The sequence below is a fragment of the Sus scrofa genome, chromosome 16 (genome assembly GCF_054392235.1).
Source record: "Sus scrofa isolate SSC_HxYL_T2T_F1_AM1 chromosome 16, Sscrofa_HxYL_maternal_Yorkshire_Landrace_v2.0, whole genome shotgun sequence".
NCBI classification, from domain to species: Eukaryota; Metazoa; Chordata; class Mammalia; order Artiodactyla; family Suidae; genus Sus; species Sus scrofa.
Window position 1 is genome coordinate 59,389,248 of NC_139398.1, and position 24,344 is coordinate 59,413,591.

Sequence of the window (24,344 nt, forward strand, 5' to 3'; positions counted from 1 at the left end):
ATCTTAAAATTCTTTCATTTACTGACAAAGCCACAAAAGATACTTTATGAGAAAAAATAAAAGTTGAACAACTATACAGGTTTATACTTTTCCTATTAGTGTCCCAATAAAACATACATTCAGGCTCTTCAAAATAATGGATTCTACCATTTTTACACTGAGTATAAAAAACTAAAGACAGATTCGGGAGAAATTGCTTAAGGAATATGAGGTTTTATTTTGGAGTGACGGAACTGTTTGAGAACTAGATGTTTGTACAACACTGTAAATGTTATAAATTGTTTAAGTGGTTAATTTTTTTTTTTTTTTTGTCTTTTGTTGTTGTTGTTATTGTTGCTATTTCTTGGGCCACTCCCCGCGGCATATGGAGGTTCCCAGGCTAGGGGTTGAATCGGAGCTGTAGCCACCGGCCTACGCCAGAGCCACAGCAACGTGGGATCCAAGCTGCATCTGCAACCTACACCACAGCTCACGGCAATGCCGGATCGTTAATCCACTGAGCAAGGGCAGGGACCGAACCCGCAACTTCATGGTTCCTAGTCGGATTTGTTAACCACTGCGCCACGACGGGAACTCCTAAGTGGTTAATTTTATGTTATGTGAATGTCACCTCAAGTTTGTTTTTTTTTAAATTAAAAACCTAATTGGAGGAATTCCCATTGTGGCTCAGTGGTAACAAACCCAACTAGTATCCATGAGCACTTGGGTTCCATCTCTGGCCCTGCTCAGTGGGTTAGGATCTGGAGTAGCCTTGAGCTGTGGTGTAGGTTGCAGACGCAGCTTGGATCTAGTGTTGCTGTGGCTGTGGTGTAGGCCATCAGCTGCAGCTCTAATTCACCCCCTAGCTGGGGAACTTTCATTGCTGCAGATGCAGCCCTAAAAAACAAAAACTAAAACAAAACCTAATTGGAGTTCCCACTGTAGCACAGTAGGTTAAAAATCCAACTGCAACAGAGATCAGGTTGCTGCAGAGGTTTGGGTTCTATCCCCAGTCTGGCGCTGTGGATTAAAGGATCTGGCATTGCTGCTGCTGTGGCATAGGTTTCAATGGCTTAGATTCAATGCCTGGCCTGAGAACTTCCATAAGCCATGGGGGCAGCCATTAAAAAAAACCAACCTAACTGATGCATTTCTTTTCTCATTTACCCTTAAAATATATTACTTCAAAATATGAGCACTTTGTCTATTGATATGTATGTTCTTAACACAGGACATTCTACATAAAACTGATCTTTGAACTTTTTTTTTTTTTTTTTTTTGGCTGCACCCATGGCATGTGGAAGCTCCCAGGCCAGGGACTGACTGTACCACAGCAGGATCCTGAGCCACAGCAGTGACAACACTGGATCCTTGACCCACTAAGCCAACAGGGAACTCTCATAATATTTTTAAAGAATTATCAAAAACCACGCTTCACTTACTTGCATTTTCAGACTTGAGCATTTTAATTTCTTCTGTTTTCAATTTTAAAGTTTCCTTGAGGACTGCATTTTCACAGTTTAGCCTGGAAGAAAGTACCCTCCAAATAACTAAAACATTAACACTTTGTAGTTGAATATTTTTATCCCATGATTTCCTACTTCAGTCTACAATTTATGAATGTTACAAAATAAGAACAGTTTAATCAGAGCCATAGTAGTGGCAATGCTGGATCCTTAACCTAATGAGCCACCAGGGATCTCCTAAAATTTTATTTATTTATTATTATTATTATTATTTTATTTTTTATTTTTTGCTTTTTAGGACCACACCCGTGGCATATGGAGGTTCCCAGGCTAGAGGTCCAATCCGGAGCTACAGCTGCTTGCCTATGCCACAGCCACAGCAACACCAGATCCGAGCCGCACCTGTGACCTCCCCCACAGCTCACAGCAACGGCGGACCCTTAACTCACTGAGCGAGGCCAGGTATCAAACCCGCAATCTCATGGTTCCTAGTCAGATTCATTTCCGCTGCGCCATGATGGGAACTCCTCCAGAACTTACTCTTAACCCTTCTGTATACTTAGCTGAGAAAGAATTAGGACCAAAAATATGTCTAAGGCATCTATTTTGAACACTTGTTCTCTTTACTAAAATTTCAATAACCATTTGAACATCAACTCTATGCTTAGGCCAAAACTTGCAATAAAAGATATATAGGAAGTACAAACTTCCAGTAACAAAATAAATCTTGGGGGTGTAATATACAGCATGGAGATTATAGTTAACATTATTATTATTTTGCCTTTTTAGGGCCACGCCCATGGCACATGGAGGTTCCTAGGCTGGGGATGGAATTGGAGCTGTAGCTGTCGGCCAACACCACAGCCACAGCAACACGGGATCTGAGCTACATCTGTGACCTACACCACAGCTCACAGCAACGCCGTATCCTTAACTCACTGAGTGGGGCCAGGGATCGAATTCATGTCCTCATGGATACCAGTGGGTTAACCACTGTGCCACGATGGGAACTCCATAGTTAACAATTATTGTACACTATTTGAAAGTTGCTAAGAGAACAGATCTTAAAAGTTCTCATAAGGAAAAAACTGTAGCAATATATGGTGATGAATGTTAACTGGAATATTGTGTGATCATGATCATTTTGTAATATACACAAATATCAAGTCATTATACTGAACACCTGAAACTAATACAATACTGTATGTCAATTACACCTCCATTTTAACAAAAGATACACAGGGGGCTTTATCTATTGAATAAAAGCTAGAATTTCACTTACAAGAGTTCTTAAAGTGCTCAAAATCAGAGGCTTAAAATTTTTTTGGAATTAAAAATAGTAGCCAGAGCATTGGGTCTAATTTGTAACTTTAAATTAAATACCCAAGAGGCTATTTTGTGATATTTGTGGGGAATGTTAAATGCTGTGCTCAGGATGGGCCTCAGATTATTAAAACAGTGGTCATACAGTTAGTTTCTCAAGTAAAATTGAAATATTCTCGTTATCAGACACAATTGAGAACAGATTTACAAGGAGATCCTGCTGAGTAGCATTGAGAACTATGTCTAGATACTCATGTTGCAACAGAACAAAGGGTGGGGGAAAAAAATGTATACATGTAAGGATAACTTGATCCCCTTGCTGTACAGTGGGAAAATAAAAGAAAAAAAGAAAGGAAAAAAAAAAAAAAAGAAATGTTCTAATCACAAGAAAAGCAATTCTGTAACCATGTATGGTGATGGGTGTGGACTGGACTTAATTGTGGTGACCATTTTGCAGTACATACAAGTGTTGAGTCATTGTGTTATACACCAGACTAATGTAATGCTAATGTCAACTGTACCTAAAAAATACAAATATAAATCTAAGGCATCCCTTTTCCATGAATTGCCTGAAAAATAAATAAAATGTGAAAACAGTTTCTCAAGCAGTGTCTAAAGTACCTTTGTTAGAGTAACCTCTTCCTAAGACTCTAGGAAGTCTTAGTGATTTTCAGACTAAATTATGAATAACTACAGTCATGAAGACAATTCAGATGCTCACAGACATTTTACTAGGTGCATGAAAACTAATTTATAAATATAATTTTAAAAACAGCCTACTCAGGGAGTTCCCGTCGTGGCGCAGTGGTTAACGAATCCGACTAGGAACCATGAGGTTGCGGGTTCGGTCCCTGCGCTTGCTCGGTGGGTTAACGATCCGGCGTTGCCGTGAGCTTCGGTGTAGGTTGCAGACACGGCTCAGATCCCAGGTTGCTGTAGCTCTGGTGTAGGCCGGCAGCTACAGCTCCGATTAGACCCCTAGCCTGGGAACCTCCATATGCCACAGGAGTGGCCTTAGAAAAGGCAAAAAGACAAAACAAAAAACAACATCCTAATCAGTTTGGGAGTTTCCCTTGTGGCAGAGTGGGAATGAACCCAACAATACTAATCCATGAGGATGCAGGTTCGACCCCTGGTCTCGATCAGTGGGTTAAAGGACCTGGAGTTGCCTCAAGCTGTCATGTAGGTCTCAGATGCAGCTCAGATCCCGTGTTGCTCTGGCCGTGGTGTAGGCCGGCAGCTGTAGCTCCAATTCGACCCCTAGCCTGGGAACTTCATATGCTGTGGGCGCAGCTCTAAAAAGCAAATAAGTAAATGGAATAAAAACAATCTACTCAGTCAAACGAATTAATTTTGCCATCTGGTTAACTATTTTTATGCAGACCTCACAATTAAAGCATCCTTTGATAGCTCTGCCTAGTCTAGTCGAAGAGCATCTTAAGAGGTAAGCTCTTGAAACAAAATTTTCTGGATTCTGTGCAGCCAAAACAAAATACAAAACAGTCAAACTAGGTAAACAACCTTGTCCCACTGGCAAAAACTAAAACATCTGACATATTCTCTTGCTTAGGCTACAGAAACCAGCCCTCTCATGCATTACTGGTAGGACTGCAAACTGGTACAAGTCTTATATGGTGGAATTTGGCAACATCAAATAAATCTACATGTGCATTTACCCTTTTTTTTGGCCACATGTGCAGCATTGTGGGCCAAGGATCAAACTCAGGCTTCAGCAATGACCCGAGCCACAGCCTGACAGCACTGGGTCCTAGTGGAACTCCTTCAATTACATTTTAAAGAGTTCCAAAGAAAAATTATGTAATGGCGTTCCCATCGTGGCTCAGCGATTAATAAACCCAACTAGCATCCATGAGGATGCGGGTTCGATCCCTGGCCTCGCTCAGTGGGTTAAGGATCCGGTGTTGCCATGAGCTGTGGTGTAGGTCACAGATACGGCTCGGATCCCGAGTTGCTGTGGCCCTGGCATAGGCTGGCGGCTACAGCTCCGATTGGACCCCTAGCCAGGGAACCTCCATATGCTGTGGGTGCGGCCCTAAAAAGACAACAAAAGAAAAAGTATGTAATAATAACATACAAACCTGTCATATTTTTGGATCCAAGATTCCTCTATATTTTTAAATCTATTCTGATCAAATTCTATTTCCCACTGCAAGGCATTTATTTCCTATAGAAAGAAAATAGCACTTCCATGGAAAATTACTGTAAATAAATCATTTCAGGACATATGAATAGCTGAAATAAATCATTTAATCATTTCACATAAATAGGTGCAAAAGAAAAAAAAACTATTGCTCTAAAAGAGTCTTTGATATTTGTAAACACATGTAACATGCCTCTCTAGTACTCAAAAAGGCTTTGCTGAAGCTTACCTATAATAGGAAAAAATTTAAAGCTTCAAAATTTGCTGGCATGAACCTATATTTCTCATCACCCTCAATTCATGCAGGCCTCAAAATACACTCCTGGAAAATCTAAGCCCAGGACATTCCCATCAAGGGAGGGTAAACAGGCGCAGAATGAGACCAGGGTGAAAATGAGATGTCAGAAAGAGGCAGGCTCTGCTGGGCAAGCAGAGGAAAAAAAATAGGAAAAGAAGAAAAATAGGAGGTGTCGATTTGGCAAGCTTTGCCGATGTGACAATCTGTTTTGGATTATGAGCTCCAAAAGGGAGGGGACTGTGTAGCATTGAAGCACGTCTAACAGAGGGTAGGCACAAATGACGTATCTGTTGGCGTGGTGATTTTTAAGGGAATTCTACTTGAAAACTTACTGGATCAAACAAGTCCACACTAAAAATGGCAAATACCTTCTCCAAAGATTTCTTTTGTTCCACAGTTTTTTGAAGCACTGCCTGGGTATGACTTGTGGCTTTGTCAAATATTGCCTAAGAAAAAGAAAGAGCATGTCAATATAAGTTAAATTTCTTTTCTTTCTTTTTTTTTTTCTTTTTTTCTTTTTTTTGCTTTTTTTTGTTTTTAGGGCTGCACCCACGGCAAATGGAAGTTCTCAAGCTAGCGGTTGAATCAGAGCTGGGAGCTGCAGCTTCAGCTGAATCGGAACTCCAGTATAAGTTACATTTCTTTTTTTTTTTTTTTTTTGTCTTTTTGCTATTTCTTTGGGCCACTCCCACGGCATATGGAGGTTCCCAGGCTAGGGGTTGAATCGGAGCTGTAGCCACCGGCCTACGCCAGAGCCACAGCAACACGGGATCCGAGCCACGTCTGCAACCTACACCACAGCTCACAGCAACGCCGGATCGTCAACCCACTGAGCAAGGGCAGGGACCGAACCCGCAACTTCATGGTTCCTAGTCGGATTCGTTAACCACTGCGCCACGACGGGAACTCCTAAGTCACACTTCTAATTCACTCCCACATACAAGGTGAGGTTCACGTTTGTGTGTGTGTGTGTCCTTCTTAGGATTGCACCTGTGGCATATGAAAGTTCCCAGGCTAGGGGTCAAATCACAGCTGCAGCTGCTGGCCTACACCACAGCAACACAGAATCCAAGCTGCATCTGCAACCTACTCCACAATCACACACAGCAGTGTATCCTTAATCCGCTGAGCAAGGCCAGGGATGGAACCCACATCCTCATGGGTACTAGTCGGACTGGTAACCTGCTGAGCCACAATAGGAACTCCCACACGTTTACTTTAAGACAATAGAAAATTACCTTGGGATGAGAATTTCCACAGAGATTGACTTTTGTAGAGAGTTTGACAGCTCAAATGTCAGAAGATTTTTGGTTTGGTTCTTGCCCAATGCATGTGCAAATGAATGAATGGATTTCTCACACAAAGATTTATACAGGAATGTTCACAGCAGTTATTATTCATAATAGGCAAGAAATAAAAACAACCTAAAGGCCTATCAACTGGTAAATGGATAAACAAAATGTAGTATATTTATACAATTGAATATTATTTGGTAAAAAAAAAAAAAGGAAGAAAGCACTGGAATTCGGGTTAAGGATCTGGTGCTGTCCCTGTGGCAGCACAGGTTTGATCCCCAGCCCAGCAGCGTGGGTTAAAGATCCCACATGGCTGTAGCTGTGGCTCAAATTTGATCCCTGACCCAGGAACTTCCCCATGCGTTGGGAGTGGCCAAAAAATAAAAAAAATAAAAAATAAGAAGAAGAAGAAGAAAGCAATCATACATGCTACAGCATGCATGAACCTCAAAAGCATGCTAACTAAAAGAATCCAGAGGCTGAAGAATCTAGACACATAGTGCATGCTTCTACTTATGAAATAGAAAAGGCAAATATATAAAACAGGAAGTAGATTAGTGGTTGTTGGGATTGAGGACGGGAATGGAAATAACTGCAAACGGGTAACAAGTTCCTTTTGGGGGGCGATGGAAAGGTTCTAAATTAGATTGTGGTGATGGTTATGCAACTCTAAGTTTAGTAAAAATAAACTGTATGCCTTAAATGATTAAAATTCAGAACATGGGAGTTCCTGTTGTGGCTCAGTGGTTAACGATCCGACTAGGAACCATGAGGTTGCGGGTCCGGTCCCTGCCCTTGCTCAGTGGGTTAAGGATCCGGCGTTGCTGTGAGCTGTGGTGTAGGTCACAGATGTGGCTCGGATCCCAAGTTGCTGTGGCTCTGGCGTAGGCCGGTGGCTACAGCTCCGATTCGACCCCTAGCCTGGGAACCTCCATATGCCACGGGAGCAGCCCTAGAAATGGCAAAAAGACAAAAAATAAATAAATAAATAAATAAAATAAAATTCAGGACATGTAAGTTATACCTTAATAAAACTGTTTTAAATATCTAAAGCTCAAGAGTTCCCATCATGGCTCAGTGGTTAACGAACCTGACTAGCATCCATGAGGACACAGGTTTGATCCCTGGCCTCACTCAGTGGGTTAAGGATTCAGCACTGCTGTGAGCTGTGGTGTAGGTTGCAGATGTGGCTCAGATCCTGCATTGCTGTGGTTGTGATATAGGCTGGCAGCTACAGTTCCGATTTGACCCCTAACCTGGGAACCTCCATATGCTGCCAGTGTGGCCCTAAAAAGACAAAAATAAAAATAAAAATCTATAACTCAGGAGTTCACATCGTGGCTCAGTGTAATGAACCCAACTAGTATCTGTGAGGCTGTGGGTTTCATCCCTGGCCTTGCTCAGTGGGTTACAGATCTGGCATTGCCACGAGCTGTGGTATATAAGCTTGCAGATGCAGCTCCGATCTGACCCCTAGCCTAGGGATCCTCCATATACCACAGGCGTGACCCCTTAAAAAAAAAAGGACAGGAGAAAAAAACTATATAAGCACTAATGATTTTGTATTAAAAGCTAAGCCATATTATTTGTCACTGGAATGTGTACCTGAAGAAAGTTTAAAAATAACTTCTTACCATGCTCTGAAGAATTTTCAATGCTGCTTCTTTACCTTCAAGTTGTCTCTGAGATGCCTCAAGTTCAGTTTTCAAATTTTCTACCTCCTGAGGAGAAAAAAGACAATTAAGCCTTCCTATCTGCAAGATCTGTAACCCAAAATGATCAATTTAGACAGTTTCTTTCTTTCTTTCTTTCTTGTCCTTTGTCTTTTCAGGGCCGCACACGCTGCCACAGCATATGGAGGCTCCCAGGCTAGGGGTCTAATCAGAGCTACTGCCGCTGGCCTACGCCAGAGCCACACCACATCTGAGCTGCATCTGCGACCTCCACCACAGCTCCCGGCAATGCTGGATCCTTAACCCACTGAGCGAGGCCAGGGATCAAACCCACAACCTCATGGTTCCTAGCTGATTCGTTTCTGCTGCGCCACAACAGGAAGTCCCAATTTAGACAGCTGACATTTAAGCTCAACATTCACTTTGACTCAAAGGGCTCTGATCGTACAGATGAAACTGGAAATTCCTCCAGGCTTTCTAAGTAGACCAGAGACCCTCACTGTCAGGTGCCAGTTATGACCAAAAGCCCCAATCTTCTGCTGTCATTCATCTAGGCCACACAGTTAATAATTTGGAGAACATTCTTGAGACCTCGTAAAATAAACACATGATCACCCACACAGATACCGTAGCCATTGTGGGTTGAACTGTGTCTCTCACCAAAAGAAATGCTCAAGTCTGGACCCCTGGGACGCTGAATGTGACCTTATTCGGAAAGAGGGCCTTTGCAGATGTAGTCAAGGTCATACTAGATTAGGGTAGGCCTCAGTCCTGTGACTGGTGTTCTTCTTCTTCTTTTTTTTCTTTTTGCCATTTTTTGAGCCGCTCCCACGGCATATGGAGGTTCCCAGGCTAGGATTCCAATTGGAGCTGTAGCCCCCGGCCTATGCCAGAGCCACAGCAACACGGGATCCGAGCCATGTCTGTGACCTACACCGCAGCTCACGGCAACGCCTGATTCTTAACCCACTGAGCAAGGCCAGGGATCAAACCCACAACCTCATGGTTCCTAGTCGGATTTGTTAACCACTGAGCCACGATGGGAACTCCTGGTGTCCTTCTAAGACGAGGGAACTCTGGACACCACCACACAGGGGAGAGAAGGCCCTGTGATGGTGAAGGCAGGGACTGGAGGGACACAGATACAAGCCAAGGCCTGTCAGGGGCAGCCACCAAAAGCTAGAAAGAGGCAAAAGATTCTCCTCTAGACCCATCAGAAGGAACGAACCTGCCTTCCCCACCCCCTACACACCTGGATTTCAGACCTCTAGCCTCCAGAACTGAGAGGGAATCAGTTCAGTCTGAGGTTTTAAGGCACCAGTTTGTCAGGGTATCCCTAGGACACTAAGAGAGTCACTTTCACCGGAAGAGTCACACATGCACACTCAGAGGAGCTTCCCGTCCCTGGAAAGGACCGGCTCCCTCCCAGAGACCCCTACTCTCAGCCAGAGGGATGGCCTCCTCAGACCACATGGGGTACTTTCTGGTCCTCTGGTCCTCAGACTTTAAGGAGTTACATTATGAGGTTAAGGAGTTCCCGTTGTGGCTCAGTGGTAATGAATCTGACTAGTATCCATGAGAATGTAGGTCTGATCCCTGGCTTCACTCAGCGAGTTAAGGATCCGCCATTGCTGTGAGCTGGGGTGTAGGTTGGCAACTGCAGCCCCATTTGACTCCTAGTCTGGGAGCTTCCATATGCTGCAGGTTTGGCCCTAAAAAGAGAGAAAAAAAATTGTCAGGTTATTTCAAGCCACACAGACAGAGAAGATAGATGCAAGGGAGTGCTCACTCTTTTCTCCAGGAGGAGATTAGAGAAGTTCAGTGGAAAGGAGAAGGGGAGAGTATGTTTACACAAATAGTCTTCTTGAGAGAAGAGGAGGCCAAGACACAGAGGAGGCCAGCTGGAAGCTATGAGCTTGATACTGTGGCTCATGGAGAACATCTGGAAAGTCAATATTTGCCTCCCATGCCATGTTAATACTAATTTTTTTTTTTTTTAACCCCACAGCATGTGGAGGTTCCCAGGCTAGGGGTTGAATAGGAGCTGCAGCTGCCAGCTATGCCACAGTCACAGCAATGCAGGATCCGAGCTGCATTTGCAACCTACACCACAGCTCACAGCAGCGCCGGATCCTTACCCACTGAGCGAGGCCAAGGATCGAACCCACCACCTCATGGTTCCTAGTCAGGTTCGTTAACCACTGTGCCACAAGGGGAACTCCATGTTAGTACTTCTTAAACGAAACTTATCAGTGGACTTTGTTCCTATGAGAATTTGTGTATTAGCCAGAGTACCTACCTCTAAAGCGTCATGAAGATGTTGCCTTAATTCCACATTTGACAACTCTGAATTCAAATCTATTAGGGAGGGGAAAAAAAAAACAGGTATTTTCTTTAACTAGTTAAATATAGGACATTTGTCTGACAAAAACATCAAATACAGGCTTTCCCTAAATTGAAAAGAAAAAATAACTGTAATAAACCAAATGATGATAAAATAGCCTAAAATATTCCAAGAATGAAAAGACAAACTTTTGAATCAAAAGACTCTTTTAAAAAAGGACTAAAAAAAAAATGCTATTAGTGAATTGGTTAATTTACACACCCAAACACAATATAAAAAAACATGAATGCTGGTAGTGAAACAAACTCTGGTGTTTGGTTTAAGCTTGTGATCAGCATCATGATACGAATATCTAAGAAATAACCTGAATTTAATTTCTTTCCAAGGAGAATTGCTAGAAGTCTCCTGTAACTTCAGTTATTCTTTCTTTAATGTGATCAATTGGGATATTAAACTGGGCTTCCCAGGAACTTCATTTTCATTGCAGTCTCACTGGCAATAGAAAAACATTAAAATGGTAAATGACAGCAAGAGGGTAAGTAAAAAGAGGCAAAGCGATTTTAGAATACTTTCAGGGACCTTGAAACGTTCTCACACCGATTTTGTCTTTGCTCTTCTGAACTTCCATCAACCTGACAGTATCCAAGGGCAAACCTAAGCCACATCTTCACTCTGATGGTTCAGAGTTCCAAGGAGGGACAAAAGTGACACTGGTGTTGACCATGCTAAGTTCTATTCTATTCATACTTGTGGGAAGCAAAATAATGGCCCCCAAAATATCCACCTCTTCATCCCAGAACTTCTGAATAAACAGCAAAAGGGACTTAGCCGGTGTAATTAAATTAGATACCAGGAGACAGAGAGTTATTCTTTTTTTTTTTTTTTTTTTTTTTTTTTTTTTTTTTTGTCTTTTTTTGCCTTTTCTAGGGCCACTCCTGCGGCATGTGGAGATTTTCAGGCTAGGGATCTAATCAGAGCTGTAGCCACCAGCCTACACCAGAGCCACAGCAATGCAGGATCCGAGCTGCGTCTGCAACCTACACCACAGCTCAGGGCAATGCCAGATCCTCAACCCACTGAGCAAGGCCAGGGATCCAACCTGCAACCTCATGGTTCCTAGTCGGATTCATTAACCACTGAGCCATGACGGGAACTCCATGACTGATCTTTTTACAGCCACACCTGTGGCATAAGGAAGTTCCTAGGCTAGGGGTCCAGTTGGAGCTACAGCTGCCGGCCATGGCCACAGCCACAGCCACCACCACACCAGATCCGGATCCAAGCCACATTAGCCACCTACACTGCAGCTTGCAGCAACACTGTATCCTTAACCCACAAGTGAGGCCAGATATGGAACCCGCATCCCCACAGACACTATGTTGGGTTCTTAACTGGCTGAGCGACAATGGGAATTCCTTATGTTGTTTTAAACCATTAAATTTCTGGCAATTTGGGAATTACCCATTAGCAAGAAGAAACTAATACAATTTTTTACCTAGGATCAAGTCAACTTTGATAAAAAGACAAAAGTCCATAACCCAACAAAATAGGAGCTCATACCATTACTGTTACATCTTGTTTCTATCCCAGTGGTTTCCTATGTTTTTGTAAAGGCATATAGCGTAACACCTCAGTTTTCAACATCTTGCTTGCAAGACAGTATCCATCCTCTAATGCATGATAAGGACTTGGAAGAAAAATATATTGATAATCCCATCCTACTTTCTTTCTTTCATTTTTTTTTTCTTTTTTTGGTCTTTTTGCTATTTCTTGGGCCGCTCCCGCGGCATATGGAGGTTCCCAGGCTAGGGGTTGAATTGGAGCTGTAGCCACTAGCCTACGCCAGAGCCACAGCAACTCAGGATCCGAGCCACGTCTGCGACCTACACCACAGCTCACGGCAACAATGGATCCTTAACCCACTAAGCAAGGCCAGGGATCGAACCCGCAACCTCCTGGTTCCCAGTCAGATTCATTAACCACTGAGCCATAATGGGAACTCCTCATCCTACTTTCAAGAAGGATTTTGAAGGACAGATCAGTCCCCAGCTTCAACATGTTTTTTTTTAATTTGAAACCACTTTTTTTTTTTTTTTAATTTGGACTTTTTGCCTTTTCTAGGGCTGCTCCCATGGCATATGGAGGTTCCCAGGCTAGGGGTCTATTCGGAGCTGTAGTTGCCGGCCTATACCACAGCCACAGCAACACCAGATCCGAGCCGTGTCTGTGACCTACACCACAGCCCATGGCAACACCGGATCCTTGACCCGCAACCTCATGGTTCCTAGTCGGATTTTTTAACCACTGAGCCACAACAGGAACTCCTGAAACCACATTTCTTAAATTATTTTCGTGTTGTTCAGATTTGTGTTTGTTCCACTTTGGTGGGAGCTGTACAACACAGATTACAAAAGATTCAGCCATACAAGAGCTGTGCCATTGTGCAGGCTGTGACTTGTCCACCAGCTCCCAATCCCTTTGGAGTTGTAATACTCTATCACAATAGGATTCTGTATTTTATTCTCTCCTTAGGATACAGAATAATCCATTTTTAGTTATGGTAAATTAATTTTCTTTTGGGAATTTTACGACATCCCTAAAATAACTTGAATAAAGGTAAGTTTCTAAAATCCACCCAGTTCTCTGGTGTCTCAGTGGGTTAAAGATCCAGCATTGTCACTTCTGCAGCAAGGATTTGATCCCTGACTCTGGAAATTGTGCATGCCACAGATGCAGCAAAATGAAAATAAAATCCATGATGGCGACCCATCTTTGTGGGTTGGAAGGGTGACACAAAGGAGAAGAACAAAGAAGAGGACACTGGGCATTCTTACCAGTGCTACTTTGTTGGCTGTGATGCAGGATTCGGGACCCTGCAGGATATGTTTCTTGCAAGTTCTTATGCTTGGAATACTGAAAAATGGCACCATTTCTTTCTTCCTCATTTCTTGAAAATGGGAGAGGACTAAAGCTCTTTCCAGCTGACTTTTTTCCAGATGTAAATAAATGTGAAACTTGCACTTCATAAATGCCGCCAGGCCTTCTTCCGAGGCCATATCCTAAATCGCCTTCTGCCATGTCATCGTCCTCTGTTTCCCAGGACTGCTCCTCTGCCTCACTCGGCGGCCTCACTACCCTGCTCATCAGCCACGTGCCTTCTTTACCATAGGGATAAACAGGTTTTCTGTAATTAAGAAAAACAGTAGTTAAAAAGCCATCAGTAGATACACCATGTTCTCAGACTGGAAGAATAAATACTGTCAAAATGACTGTACTACCCAAGGCAATCTACATTCAGTGCAATCCCTATCAGATTACCAATGGCATTTTTCACAGAACGGGAACAAAATTTTTTAAAATTTATATGGGAATACAAAAGACCCCAAATAGCCAAAGCAATCCTGAGAAAGAAAAGCAGAGCTGGAGGAATCAGGCTCCCTGACTTCTGACTGTACTACAAAGCTACAGGCATCAAAACAGTATGGTATCGGCACACAAAAAAAAAACCCAGAAATATACATCAATGAAATAGGATACAAAGCCCAGAAACAAACCCGCACACCTATGGTCAAAGCAGGCAAGATATACAGTGAAGAAAAAGACAGTCTCTTCAATAAATGGTACTGGGAAAACTGGACAGCTAAGAGTAAACGAATGAAATAAGAACACTCTTTAACCCATACACAAAAATTAAGTCAAAATGGATTAAAGACCTAAACATAAGACTGGATACTATAAACTCTTTTTTTTTTTTAATTTAATTTCTTTCTTTCTTTTTTTTTTTTTTTTTTTGCTTTTTACACCACACCCATAGCATATGGAGGTTCCCAGGCTAGGGGTCAAATCAGAACTATAGCAGCTGGCCTACACCAGAGCCACAATGCCAAATCCGAGCTGCATCTGTAACCTACACCACAGCTCACGGAAACACCAGATCCTTAATTCACTGAGCAGGGCCAGGAATTGAACCTGCAAACTTATGATTACTAGTCAGACTCATTTCCGCTGCTCCACAATGGAAATTCCCTCTAAAACTCTTAGAGGAAACATAGGAAACACTCTCTGACACAAATCATAGCAATATCTTTTGGATCCACCTCCTAGAATAATAAAAATAAAAACAAAAATACAGGTGATGTAATGAAATTTAACGGCTTTTGCATACCAAAGGAAACCATTAAAAAACCAAAAAGACAATCTACGGAATGGGAGAAAATCTTTGCAAATGAAGCAACTGACAAGGGATTAACATCCAAAATATAATTGAGCTCATACAGCTCAATTAAAAAAAAAAAGTCCAATTAAAAAATGGGCAGAAGATCTAAATAGGCATTCCTCTGAGGAAGACATACAGATGATCAAGAGGCACAAGAAAAGATGCTCACCATCACTAATTATTAGACAAATGCACATTAAACTACAGTGACTTACACCGGTCGGAATAGCCATCATCAAAAAGTCTGCCAGTAATACATGCTAGAGGGTGTGAAGAAAAAGGAAACCCTCCCATACTACTGGTGGGAATGTATATTGGTACAGCTACTCTTTGTGCTTCCTTAATAAGCTGAAAACAGAGCTACCATATAATCCTGCAATTCTACTCTATCTGGAGAAAACCATAATTTGAAAAGACACATGCACCCCCAACGATCATTGCAGCACTATTTATAATAGCCAAGACATGGACTTCCTGTGTGGCTCACAATATAATAGCCAAGACATGGGAGCAACCTAAATGTCCATTAACGGAGGAATGGATAAAGAAGATGTGGTATATATACACAATGGGATATTACTCAGCTACAAAAAAGAATGAAATAATGCCATTTGCAGCAACATGGATGGACCTAGAGATTATCATACCAAGTGAAGGAAGGCAGAGAAGGACAAATTTCATATGATGTCATTTACATGTGAAATCTAAAAAAAAAAAGATATAAATTAACTTATACATAAAATAGAAACAGACTCATAGACATAGAAAACAAACTTAGGGTTACCTGAGGGAAAGGTGGGGGGAGAGATAAATGCCAAGTTTGGGATTAATATATACACACTACTATACATGAAATAATCGACAAGGACCTAGTGTATAGCACAGGGAACCCTACTCAGGATTCTGTGATAACCTATATGGGAAACGAATCAGAAAAAGAATGAATAGGAGTTCCCGTTGTGGCGCAGTGGTTAACGAATCCGACTAGGAACCATGAGGTTGCAGGTTGGATCCCTGGCCTTGCTCAGTGGATTAAGGATCCGGCGTTGCCGTGAGCTGTGGTGTAGGTTGCAGACTTGGCTCGGATCCAGCGTTGCTGTGGCTCTGGCGTAGGCCGGCGGCTACAGCTCCGAGTGGACCCCTAGCCTGGGAACCTCCACATGTCACAGGAGCGGCCCAAGAAAGGGCAAAAAGCCAAAAAAAAAGAAAAAAGAAAAAAAAAGAATGAAAAAGAATGAATATAGGCATAACTGAATCACTCTGCTGTACACTTGAAACTAATACAACATTGTAAACCAATTATACTCCGGTGTAAAATAAAAATTTTTTAAAAGCATCAGTATAATCAAAGTTGAGTTTGCCAGGGATTCTGTATTGTGCAGGCACAGGCAGCGATACACAAGCATAAACATGCCCATTGCAATTTAACTCAAGCTATTTAATATTTCCGGACTTTTTTAGGTAAGAAAAGATCCAACCCCTTATTTCCAAGGAAACGGGAGAGGCTTTTACTGAATCCAGTAATCTACTGGTCAGGATAAGCAGATTGGCTTTTGCCAAGGAAACAAAACATGCTTGGCCTACAACCTTACAAAGGAAAAGGTTCCGTTTTCACCAGACTAAGAGCTGTATAAAATTCAGAAAAGCCTCTGAAAAACCAGCTTCCAAGGACCAAGACCATCCCTCCTCTGTCTCTCAGGGCCCTTTATCCATTTCAGGTGCTCGGGGTTCTTACGCTGTCTCCTACAGCTTTGCCTGGTTCATTTTCTATTTCTGTGCAGACACAATTAGGAGAGTTTGTGGAGACACCAGTAGGTGGGAGGGAAGACCTTCCTCTTCCCCCTTCCCCCCACCCCCATCCCGTCATCCCTCCCTCTCCTTCTTGCTCAAATCATGCCACACCTGTGTGCAAAACCCTCCACTAAGTTCCTGCTGTGGTGCAACAGGATCAGAGGTGTCTCTGCAGCACCAGGTTGCAATATGATCCCCAGCCCGTTAATGGGTTAATGCATCAGGCGATGCCCCAGGTCTCACCAGGAACTCCATAGGCCACAGGATGGCCGAAAAAGAAAACAAACAAAAAACCCTCCACTGTTTTGTAATACAGCGTAGAAGCCAAAGCCCTTCCAATGGTGAGAGGCCCACCCTCATCTCTGCCCCATGCCATCACCTGGGCTGGCCACCCTGGCCTTCTGGGTGTTCTTGGCTGTGTCAGGCATTCCTGCCCCAAAGCAGCATCCCTCTGCCTGGAACTCTCTTCCCCCAGCCAGAATCTGTTTCCTCTCCCCCGGGGTCTTTCCTGCAGGATCACCTTTCCTGGCACCTCGCACAAACTGCCAACTCCTCCTTCCTATCCCACTTCTCTACTTGGTTTTTCTCCTTGGCACTTATGACCTTTTTCTTTTTTGCTTTTTAGGGCCACACCTGCAGCATATGGAGGGGTCGAATTGGAGGTACAACTGCCAGCCTACACCACAGCCACAGCCACGCCAGATCTGAGTCTTGTCTGCGACCTACACCACAGCCCACGGCAACGCCAGATCTTCAACCCACTGAGTGAGGCCAGGGATCGAACCCACACCCTCATGGTTCCTAGTCGGATTCGTTTCCGCTGTGCCACGACGGGAACTCCACTTATGGCCTTCTAACATATCCCTCGTATTTTTCAGAGCACACCACTGAAAGGGGGAAGGTGGTACAAAAGGGAGTCTAGGGAAGCAGAAGGTGACTCTGCCCTGAGTTCAAGGTACCATGACCAGGCAAGTGCTTCCTAGTGATGCTTCCTTGTAGGGCAACCAGGAAATTTCCTCTGCCTGAGACCAAACCTGCTCCCAAGGGCCCCAAGTGGAATGCAAGCTCCACAAGTAGGGATTTTTGTCTGGGTCACACTGCATGCCCAATGCCCAGACAGTATCTGAGACATAATCAGTGCCCAATACATGCCTTTTTTTTTTTTTTTTTGGCTGTGCCCCCATCATGCAGAATTTCCCGGGCCAGGGATGGAACTAGGGCCATAGTAGCTACCTGAGCCACTGCAGCAACAATGCTGGATCCTTAACCCAATGAGCCACAAGGAAATTCCCAATACATACTTTTATGAATGAATAAAGGAAGGAATGAATAAACAAAGAAACTGAAATATTTGCCTCCAGGGCAGAAGAACAAAACAGTCACCTCAGCGAGCCTTCATACTGGATAACCTGCAGTGGACTGCAGGTAAAAATGCCCTACAGAGAAATCCCAATCACCAAGCCCTCCCGTGTGTGGAGGCTGCTGTGGGTGCCTACCTGTGACAGTGGCCTCCTTGGCGGCTGGAGAGCACCTGAAATGCTCAGCCTTTCCCTCCAGTACAAGTGCAGTTATGAGGGACTTTCACCACCAGCATTTCAAAACAGGTGTTTTGCTAAAGTTGGTTAGAAATAGCTCAAGACTTTTTTTTTGTTTTTTTTTTTCGTTTTTTGTCTTTTTAGGGCCACACCCGCGGCATATGGAGGTTCCCAGGCTAGGGGTCAAATTGGAGCTGCGGCTGCTGGCCTACGCCACAGCCACAGCAACCCAGGATCCTAGCTGCATCTGCAACCTACACCACAGTTCACGGCAATGCCAGATCCTTAACCCACTGAGTGAGGCCAGGGATCAAACCTGCGTCCTCTGAATACTAGTCAGATTCGTTTCCGCTAAGCCATGACAGGAACTCCAAGACTCATTTTTTTTTTTAAAGGAAAATAGACACATCTGACATCCTTTCTAAATATCTCGCTGTTTACATACTTGCTTACCAGAATCTTCAAAAATAATGAAATTTCAGTCTTGCATTTTTGTTGAAGTCTCCCACTATTAAAATCACACATAGATGCCATATAACTCTCTCACATTTGAAAGGGTTTCTGAAGTTTTTAGTGTCAAGGTATCGTACATTTTCTCTTCTTCTTCTTTTTTTTTTTTTTTTTTTTTTTTTCTGGCCACATCCACAGCATGCAGAAGTTCCGGGCAGGGATCAAACTCACGTCACAGTTATAACCAGAGCCACAGCAGTGACAGCATGGCTCTATTTTGCCACCTAGGAACCCCACGCCTCTCTCTCTTTTAATTTCATTTTCAGTATATACACACAAAGACAGGAGTTCCTGCTGTGGCGCAACAGGATGAGTGAAGTCTTGGGAGCCCTGGGACGTAGGTTCAATCCCCGGTCTGGCACAGTAGGCTAAGGATGTGGCGTTGCCACAGCTGTGGTTTAGGCCACAACTGTAGCTCTGATCTGATTCCTGGCTCGGAAGTCCATATGCCACGGGGCAGCCAAAAAAAGGAAAAAATTAAAATTAAAAAAATAAAATAAAAACAAAGGCCCTTAAAAAATGTTTATAGGCGTTCCCATTGAGGCTCAGCAGGTTAAGAACCGGACTCGTATCCACGAGGAGGTGGGTTCCATCCCTGGCTTCACTCAGTGAGTAAGGATCTGGCATTCAGTGTAGGTCAAGGATGTGGCTCAGATCTGGTGTTGCTGTGTCTGCAGCACAGGCCAGAAGCTGCAGCTCTGATTGGACCCCTAGCCTGGGAACTTCCATATGCTGCAGGTGGGGCCCTAAAAAAAAAAAAAAAAAAAAAATTTTTTTTAACTGATGCAACCAACAAGAGACTAATCACCAAAATACACAAACAGCTCATGCAAACCACCACCACCACCACCAACAACAACAAACCAAAAAATGGGCAGAAGATCTAAACATTTCTCCAAAGAAGACATGGAGATGGTCAAAAGGCACATGAAAAGAAGCTCAACATCACTATTATTAGAGAAATGCAAACTGAAACTACAATGAGGTATCACTTCACACCAGTCAGAAGGGCCATCATTAAAAAGTCTACAAATAAGGAGTTCCCATTGTGGCTCAGTGGATTAAGAACCTGACTAGTATCCAAGAGGATGTAGGTTCCATTTGAGTTTGATCCCTGGTCCTTAGTGGGTTAAGGATTTGGCACTGCCGTGAGCTGCCGTGTAGGCTGCAGATGCAGCTACAACTCCAATTCGATTCCTAACCTGGGAACTTCCACATGCCACAGGTGCAGCCCTGAAAAGCAAAAAAAAAAAAAAGTCTACAAATAATAAATACTGGAGAGTGTGCAGAAAAGGGAACCCTCTTACACTGTTGGTGGGAATATAATTGGTACAGCCACTATGGAGAACAGTATAGAGCTTCCTTAAAAAACTAAAAATAGGAGTTCTCTGGTGGCTCCATGGGTTAAGGATTCAGTATTGTCACTGCTGTGGCGAGGGCTGCTGCTATGGTGAAGGTTCAATCCCTAGCCCAGAAACTTCCACATGCTGCAGGCATGGTCAAAAAAAAATATTTGAGTAGATAATATCATAAAAGAAGACACATAGATGTAAAGAGGCTCAACATCAAACATCATCAGGGAATGATAGAGTTAAACTACAAAGAGATTCCACCACATACAACTGCCGATTCCAGCTGTGGGATGGATGTGGACAACCACAGACACTTCTTTTTTTTTTTTTTTTGGTCTTTTTGCCATTTCTTGGGCTGCTCCTGCGGCATACAGAGGTTCCCAGACTAGGGGTCGAATCGGAGCTGTAGCCGCCAGCCTGCGCCAGAGCCACAGCAACTCGGGATCCGAGCCTCGTCTGCAACCTACACCACAGCTCACGGCAACCCTGGATCCTTAACCCACTGAGTGAGGACAGGGATTGAATCCACAACCTTATGGTTTCTAATAGGATTCATTAACCACTGCGCCACGACGGGAACTCCCAACCACAGACACTTCTGGTAGGAATATAAAATGGCATAACCACTCTGAAAAAGTCTGACAGTTTCTGTCAAACAAGTGATCCAGCCTTTGCATTCTTAGTATTTACCCAAGAGAAATGAAATCATCTTCATACAAAGATGTGTGGATGAATGGAGTTCCTATCATGGCTCAGTGGTTAACGAACCCATCTGGTATCCATGAGGACGTCGGTTTGATCCCTGGCCTTGCTCAGTGGGTTAAGGATCCGGCATTGCTGGGCTGTGGTGTAGGCTGTGGTGTAGGCAGCTACAGCTCGGATTCAGCCCCTAGCCTGGGAACCTCCATATGCCGCGGGTGTGGCCCTAAAAAGACACACACAAAAAGATGTGTGCATGGAGCTCCCCTTGTGGTGCAGTGGTTAACGAATCTGACTAGGAACCATGAGGTTGCGGGTTCGATCCCTGGCCTTGCTCAGTGGATTAAAATTCCCACGTTGCCGTGAGCTGTGGTGTAGGTCGCAGATGTGGCTCAGATCCCACACTGCTGTGGCTCTGGTGTAGATCGGTGGCTACAGCTCCGATTAGACCCCTAGCCTGGGAAACTCCATATGCTGCAGGAGCAGCCCTAGAAAAGGTAGAAAAAAAAAAAAAAAAAGATGTGTGCATGAATGTTCATAGTCATATTCAAATTAGGCAAAAATCTGAAAACAATCCAAATGTCCATCGACAAGAAAAGCGACAAATTGTGGCATATCCATATAACAGAATACGTTCAGTAATAAATAATAATGTCTGATACATTCAGTAACATGGATAAATCTTACATTATGCTGACAGAAGAACCATGTACCATAGGAAATCCGAGCAAAACACGACAGACAGCAGATCAGTAGGCATGTAGGTTAAGGCTGCCGCCAAAGGGCATGAGGGAACTTTTCTCGGGTGATGAAAGGGTCTCATATCTTGACTGGAATGGTGGTTTGTCAAAACTCATCAAATTATATACTTCCAAAGGTACATTTTATTATGTGTACTTTGCACACCAATAGTAGGATATTAAAAGTTTTTAAACACAGAAAAAAAAGGGAATCTTTTAACTGGATTAGGGGAAAAGAAGAGAAGTATGCGAATCAGTTGTACCCTCCTAGATAAGAAAATTAATAAACTGGATGCCCTAAATTTGCAGCAATTTTAAAAACATGATATAATAACAGCCTGCACTTGTTGCTTGCTTTCTATGTCCCAGGCACTATTCTAAGTGCTCTACTTAGATTATTCTATTTAATCTTCGCAAACACTTTACAAGACAATACTACTACCGTTTAAGTCTAGACAATTAAACTGAAGCACAGAGAGTTTAAGTAACATAGCTAACAAGAGATAGAGGCACATTCTGAATCTAGACCCCTGATGTCAGAGACACTGTGAAGACTCTTAGCATTGCCTTCTATCTTTTGAAGAATTTCAATGAGATTAACATCCAAATAAACCAAGTTTCTATTTTTTATGCCATCAAATAGAACTGTGAGTAAAAGGCGAAGACAGCTCATTTTGGCAAAATTCGACACAGTATACTGGACCCATTTTCCCCACAATTTTTTATAAAATCATCTTGGTTCCTTTACGAATAAGTTCCTTCATAAAATAAATATGTTTGTCTATTTTACCTGTCAAGGTAGATAGGAAACTGCTTACTGAATCAAGGAATAACCCCTAACAGTCTGTGTTTTCCCTTTAGTGCAGATTCAAATCAAAGAACAACCCCTAAGAAGCTGTGTTTTACCTCTAGTGCAGATTCCTGCTTATAAATGCAATTTCCTGCCACTGTGAAGAAGGGTGAGGTCAGGGTCAGGCAGCCAGCAGTGAAGAAAATGGAATTGGTCAATGCAAAGGGAAAAAGCAGTAAGAGGAACGAGTAAGCAATCACAGGAGCAGCTAAGAGTATTTTTCAATGTGTCGAATATATTCAGGCATCATGGGTCTGTCTTCCCACTGTTCACAGAGTTGAGCATAATGAGCTTTCACATAGTCTAATGCTCCAGTATTTTTTCAAATGTAACTTTGGTAACTGTTGGCTAGGCACTCTCTGACTTTTACATCCTAATATTCCTAGTAATGCAGTCAAATTAAATGACTTCTCCAACACATTTCTTTCAAGAAAGGGGAAATAGATGAAGTTACTGACATTCCAGTCAACTAGTTTTAAATGCATTTTAAACCTTTGCTTTGATTCAACATTGACAGCCAGGGAGGAAGCAGGATGTGTGACATAGACAGCCCTGACTCAGGAGGCCTGGGTTCAAATCTCACCCCACCACTTGCTACTCTGAGATCCCGGGCAATTCATGTAACTTCTCAGAGCCTGTTTTTTGTTTTTATGTGTTTGTTTTGTCTTCTTTCGCCATCCTGTGGCATATGGAGTTCCCAGGCAAAGGATCAGATCTGAGCCATAGTTGTGACCTACACTGCAGCTGTGGCAAAGCCAGACCCTTTAACCCTGTGCCAAGCCAGGGATCAAACCTGCATCCTGGTGCCGCAGAGACACTACCAATCCCCCTGCACCACAGCAGGAACTCCTCTCAGAGCATGTTTTTGAATCTCCAAAATCGGTTTAAGCATAACTACTTTACAGGGGTATTTTGGGTACCATCAATATACTTGAAATCAATGTTCAGTAACTTGGAATTTAAGTATTAGTTTCTTCATTTGTCAAGTGAGGGGGTTGGCTAAGAGTCTTTGGTTCTTGGAGTTCCCATTGTGGCTCAGCAGTAATGAGCCTGACGAGTGTCCGTGAAGACATGGGTTGGATCCCTGGTTCCGCTCAGTGGGTTAAGGATCCAGTGTGGCTGTGAACTGCAGTGTAGGTCACAGTCAGCTTAGATCTGGTGTTGCTGTGGCTGTGGTGTAGGCCAGCAGCTGCAGCTCTGATTTGATCTCTATCCTGGGAACTTCTATATGCTGCAGGTGCAGCCCTAAAAAGACAGGAAAAAAAAAAAAAAAAACTTTGGTTCCTTAGGCCCTAAAACTCTGGCTCTGTATCAGCATTTTCCAAAGTGTGCCCCATGGCACCCTGGCTCTATGAACTATTTGGTGTTGCTAGGAATACAAGGGTCCCTTTGGTTTTACTAAGGCATGTGTCTTCCTATGCCAGCCCAAGCATACATGACTTGCCCAGAATTACACAGGCAGTGGCAGAGCCAGAACTCGAAACCACATCTCTGGCTCCCGGCCCACTTGGGAAAGGCCACTGGATGCATAGACTACTGTGAGCAGTCTTCTACTTTCCCACTAAAACAACTTTGAAAAGCGACGTGTGTTTTCCTAATGGCTAAATCCCAGGTCTAGTCTCATCCCTCAGGCTGCTCCACCTCTGCAGAAGCTGTGAGAGCGCTGAGTAACCAGGTCCAGGGCCCTGGTCCATGCTGACCCCTCAATTCCACAGGGATCCCTGAATGCTTCCTATCTGCTTGCTCTGGCTCCCTTTCCTCTTCCCAGCCCTTCCTCGGATGTTTAGCTTGCAATCCCAAATACTCTTGAATACATGTCTCTAGCTGTTCAAGCACAGCTTGTTCAAGAGTAAATGCATCACCCTTCCAACCACCCCACCCCCAGATCTCGTCCAGAGTCCTCTCTTTCTGCAAATCCATCAACCATGCTCCAAAACACCCAGGGCCAAAATTTTGGAATCGGAGGCTTTTTACACCCCTCTCCTGCCCCAAAACATCCCATAGCTCCCGTGGCATATAATTAAAGTAGGCGTCACCCTTGTTTTCTGTAAGGAAACTCCAGTTTTCACTTCCTGTGCCATCTGCCGTACTCCCTGCACATGATCTGTGCTT

At 43.4% G+C, this 24,344-nt stretch overlaps 1 protein-coding gene across 12 annotated transcripts in view; it reads right to left on the reverse strand.

Moving 5' to 3' along the window:
• Window positions 1–24,344, reverse strand: part of CCDC125 (coiled-coil domain containing 125) — a 39,349-nt gene that overhangs the window by 13,238 nt on the left and 1,767 nt on the right. For 8 of the 12 annotated variants that reach the window (XR_014831506.1, XM_085002439.1, XM_085002437.1 and 5 more), the window contains exons 2-7: window positions 13,374–13,723; window positions 10,495–10,553; window positions 8,157–8,243; window positions 5,596–5,673; window positions 4,868–4,953; window positions 1,422–1,504 (exon numbers count right to left, since the gene is read on the reverse strand). Coding sequence is in view for 11 of the 12 variants with exons in the window: in XM_085002439.1 (XP_084858565.1) it covers window positions 1,422–1,504; window positions 4,868–4,953; window positions 5,596–5,673; window positions 8,157–8,243; window positions 10,495–10,553; window positions 13,374–13,683 (703 nt within the window). In the remaining variant the exon portion in view is untranslated. Of the gene's footprint in view, window positions 1–1,421; window positions 1,505–4,867; window positions 4,954–5,595; window positions 5,674–8,156; window positions 8,244–10,494; window positions 10,554–10,903; window positions 10,995–13,373; window positions 13,724–15,402; window positions 15,455–24,344 lie in introns of those variants that run through there. The other 4 variants (XM_085002440.1, XM_085002438.1, XM_013984843.3 and 1 more) reach the window with 3 other exon arrangements.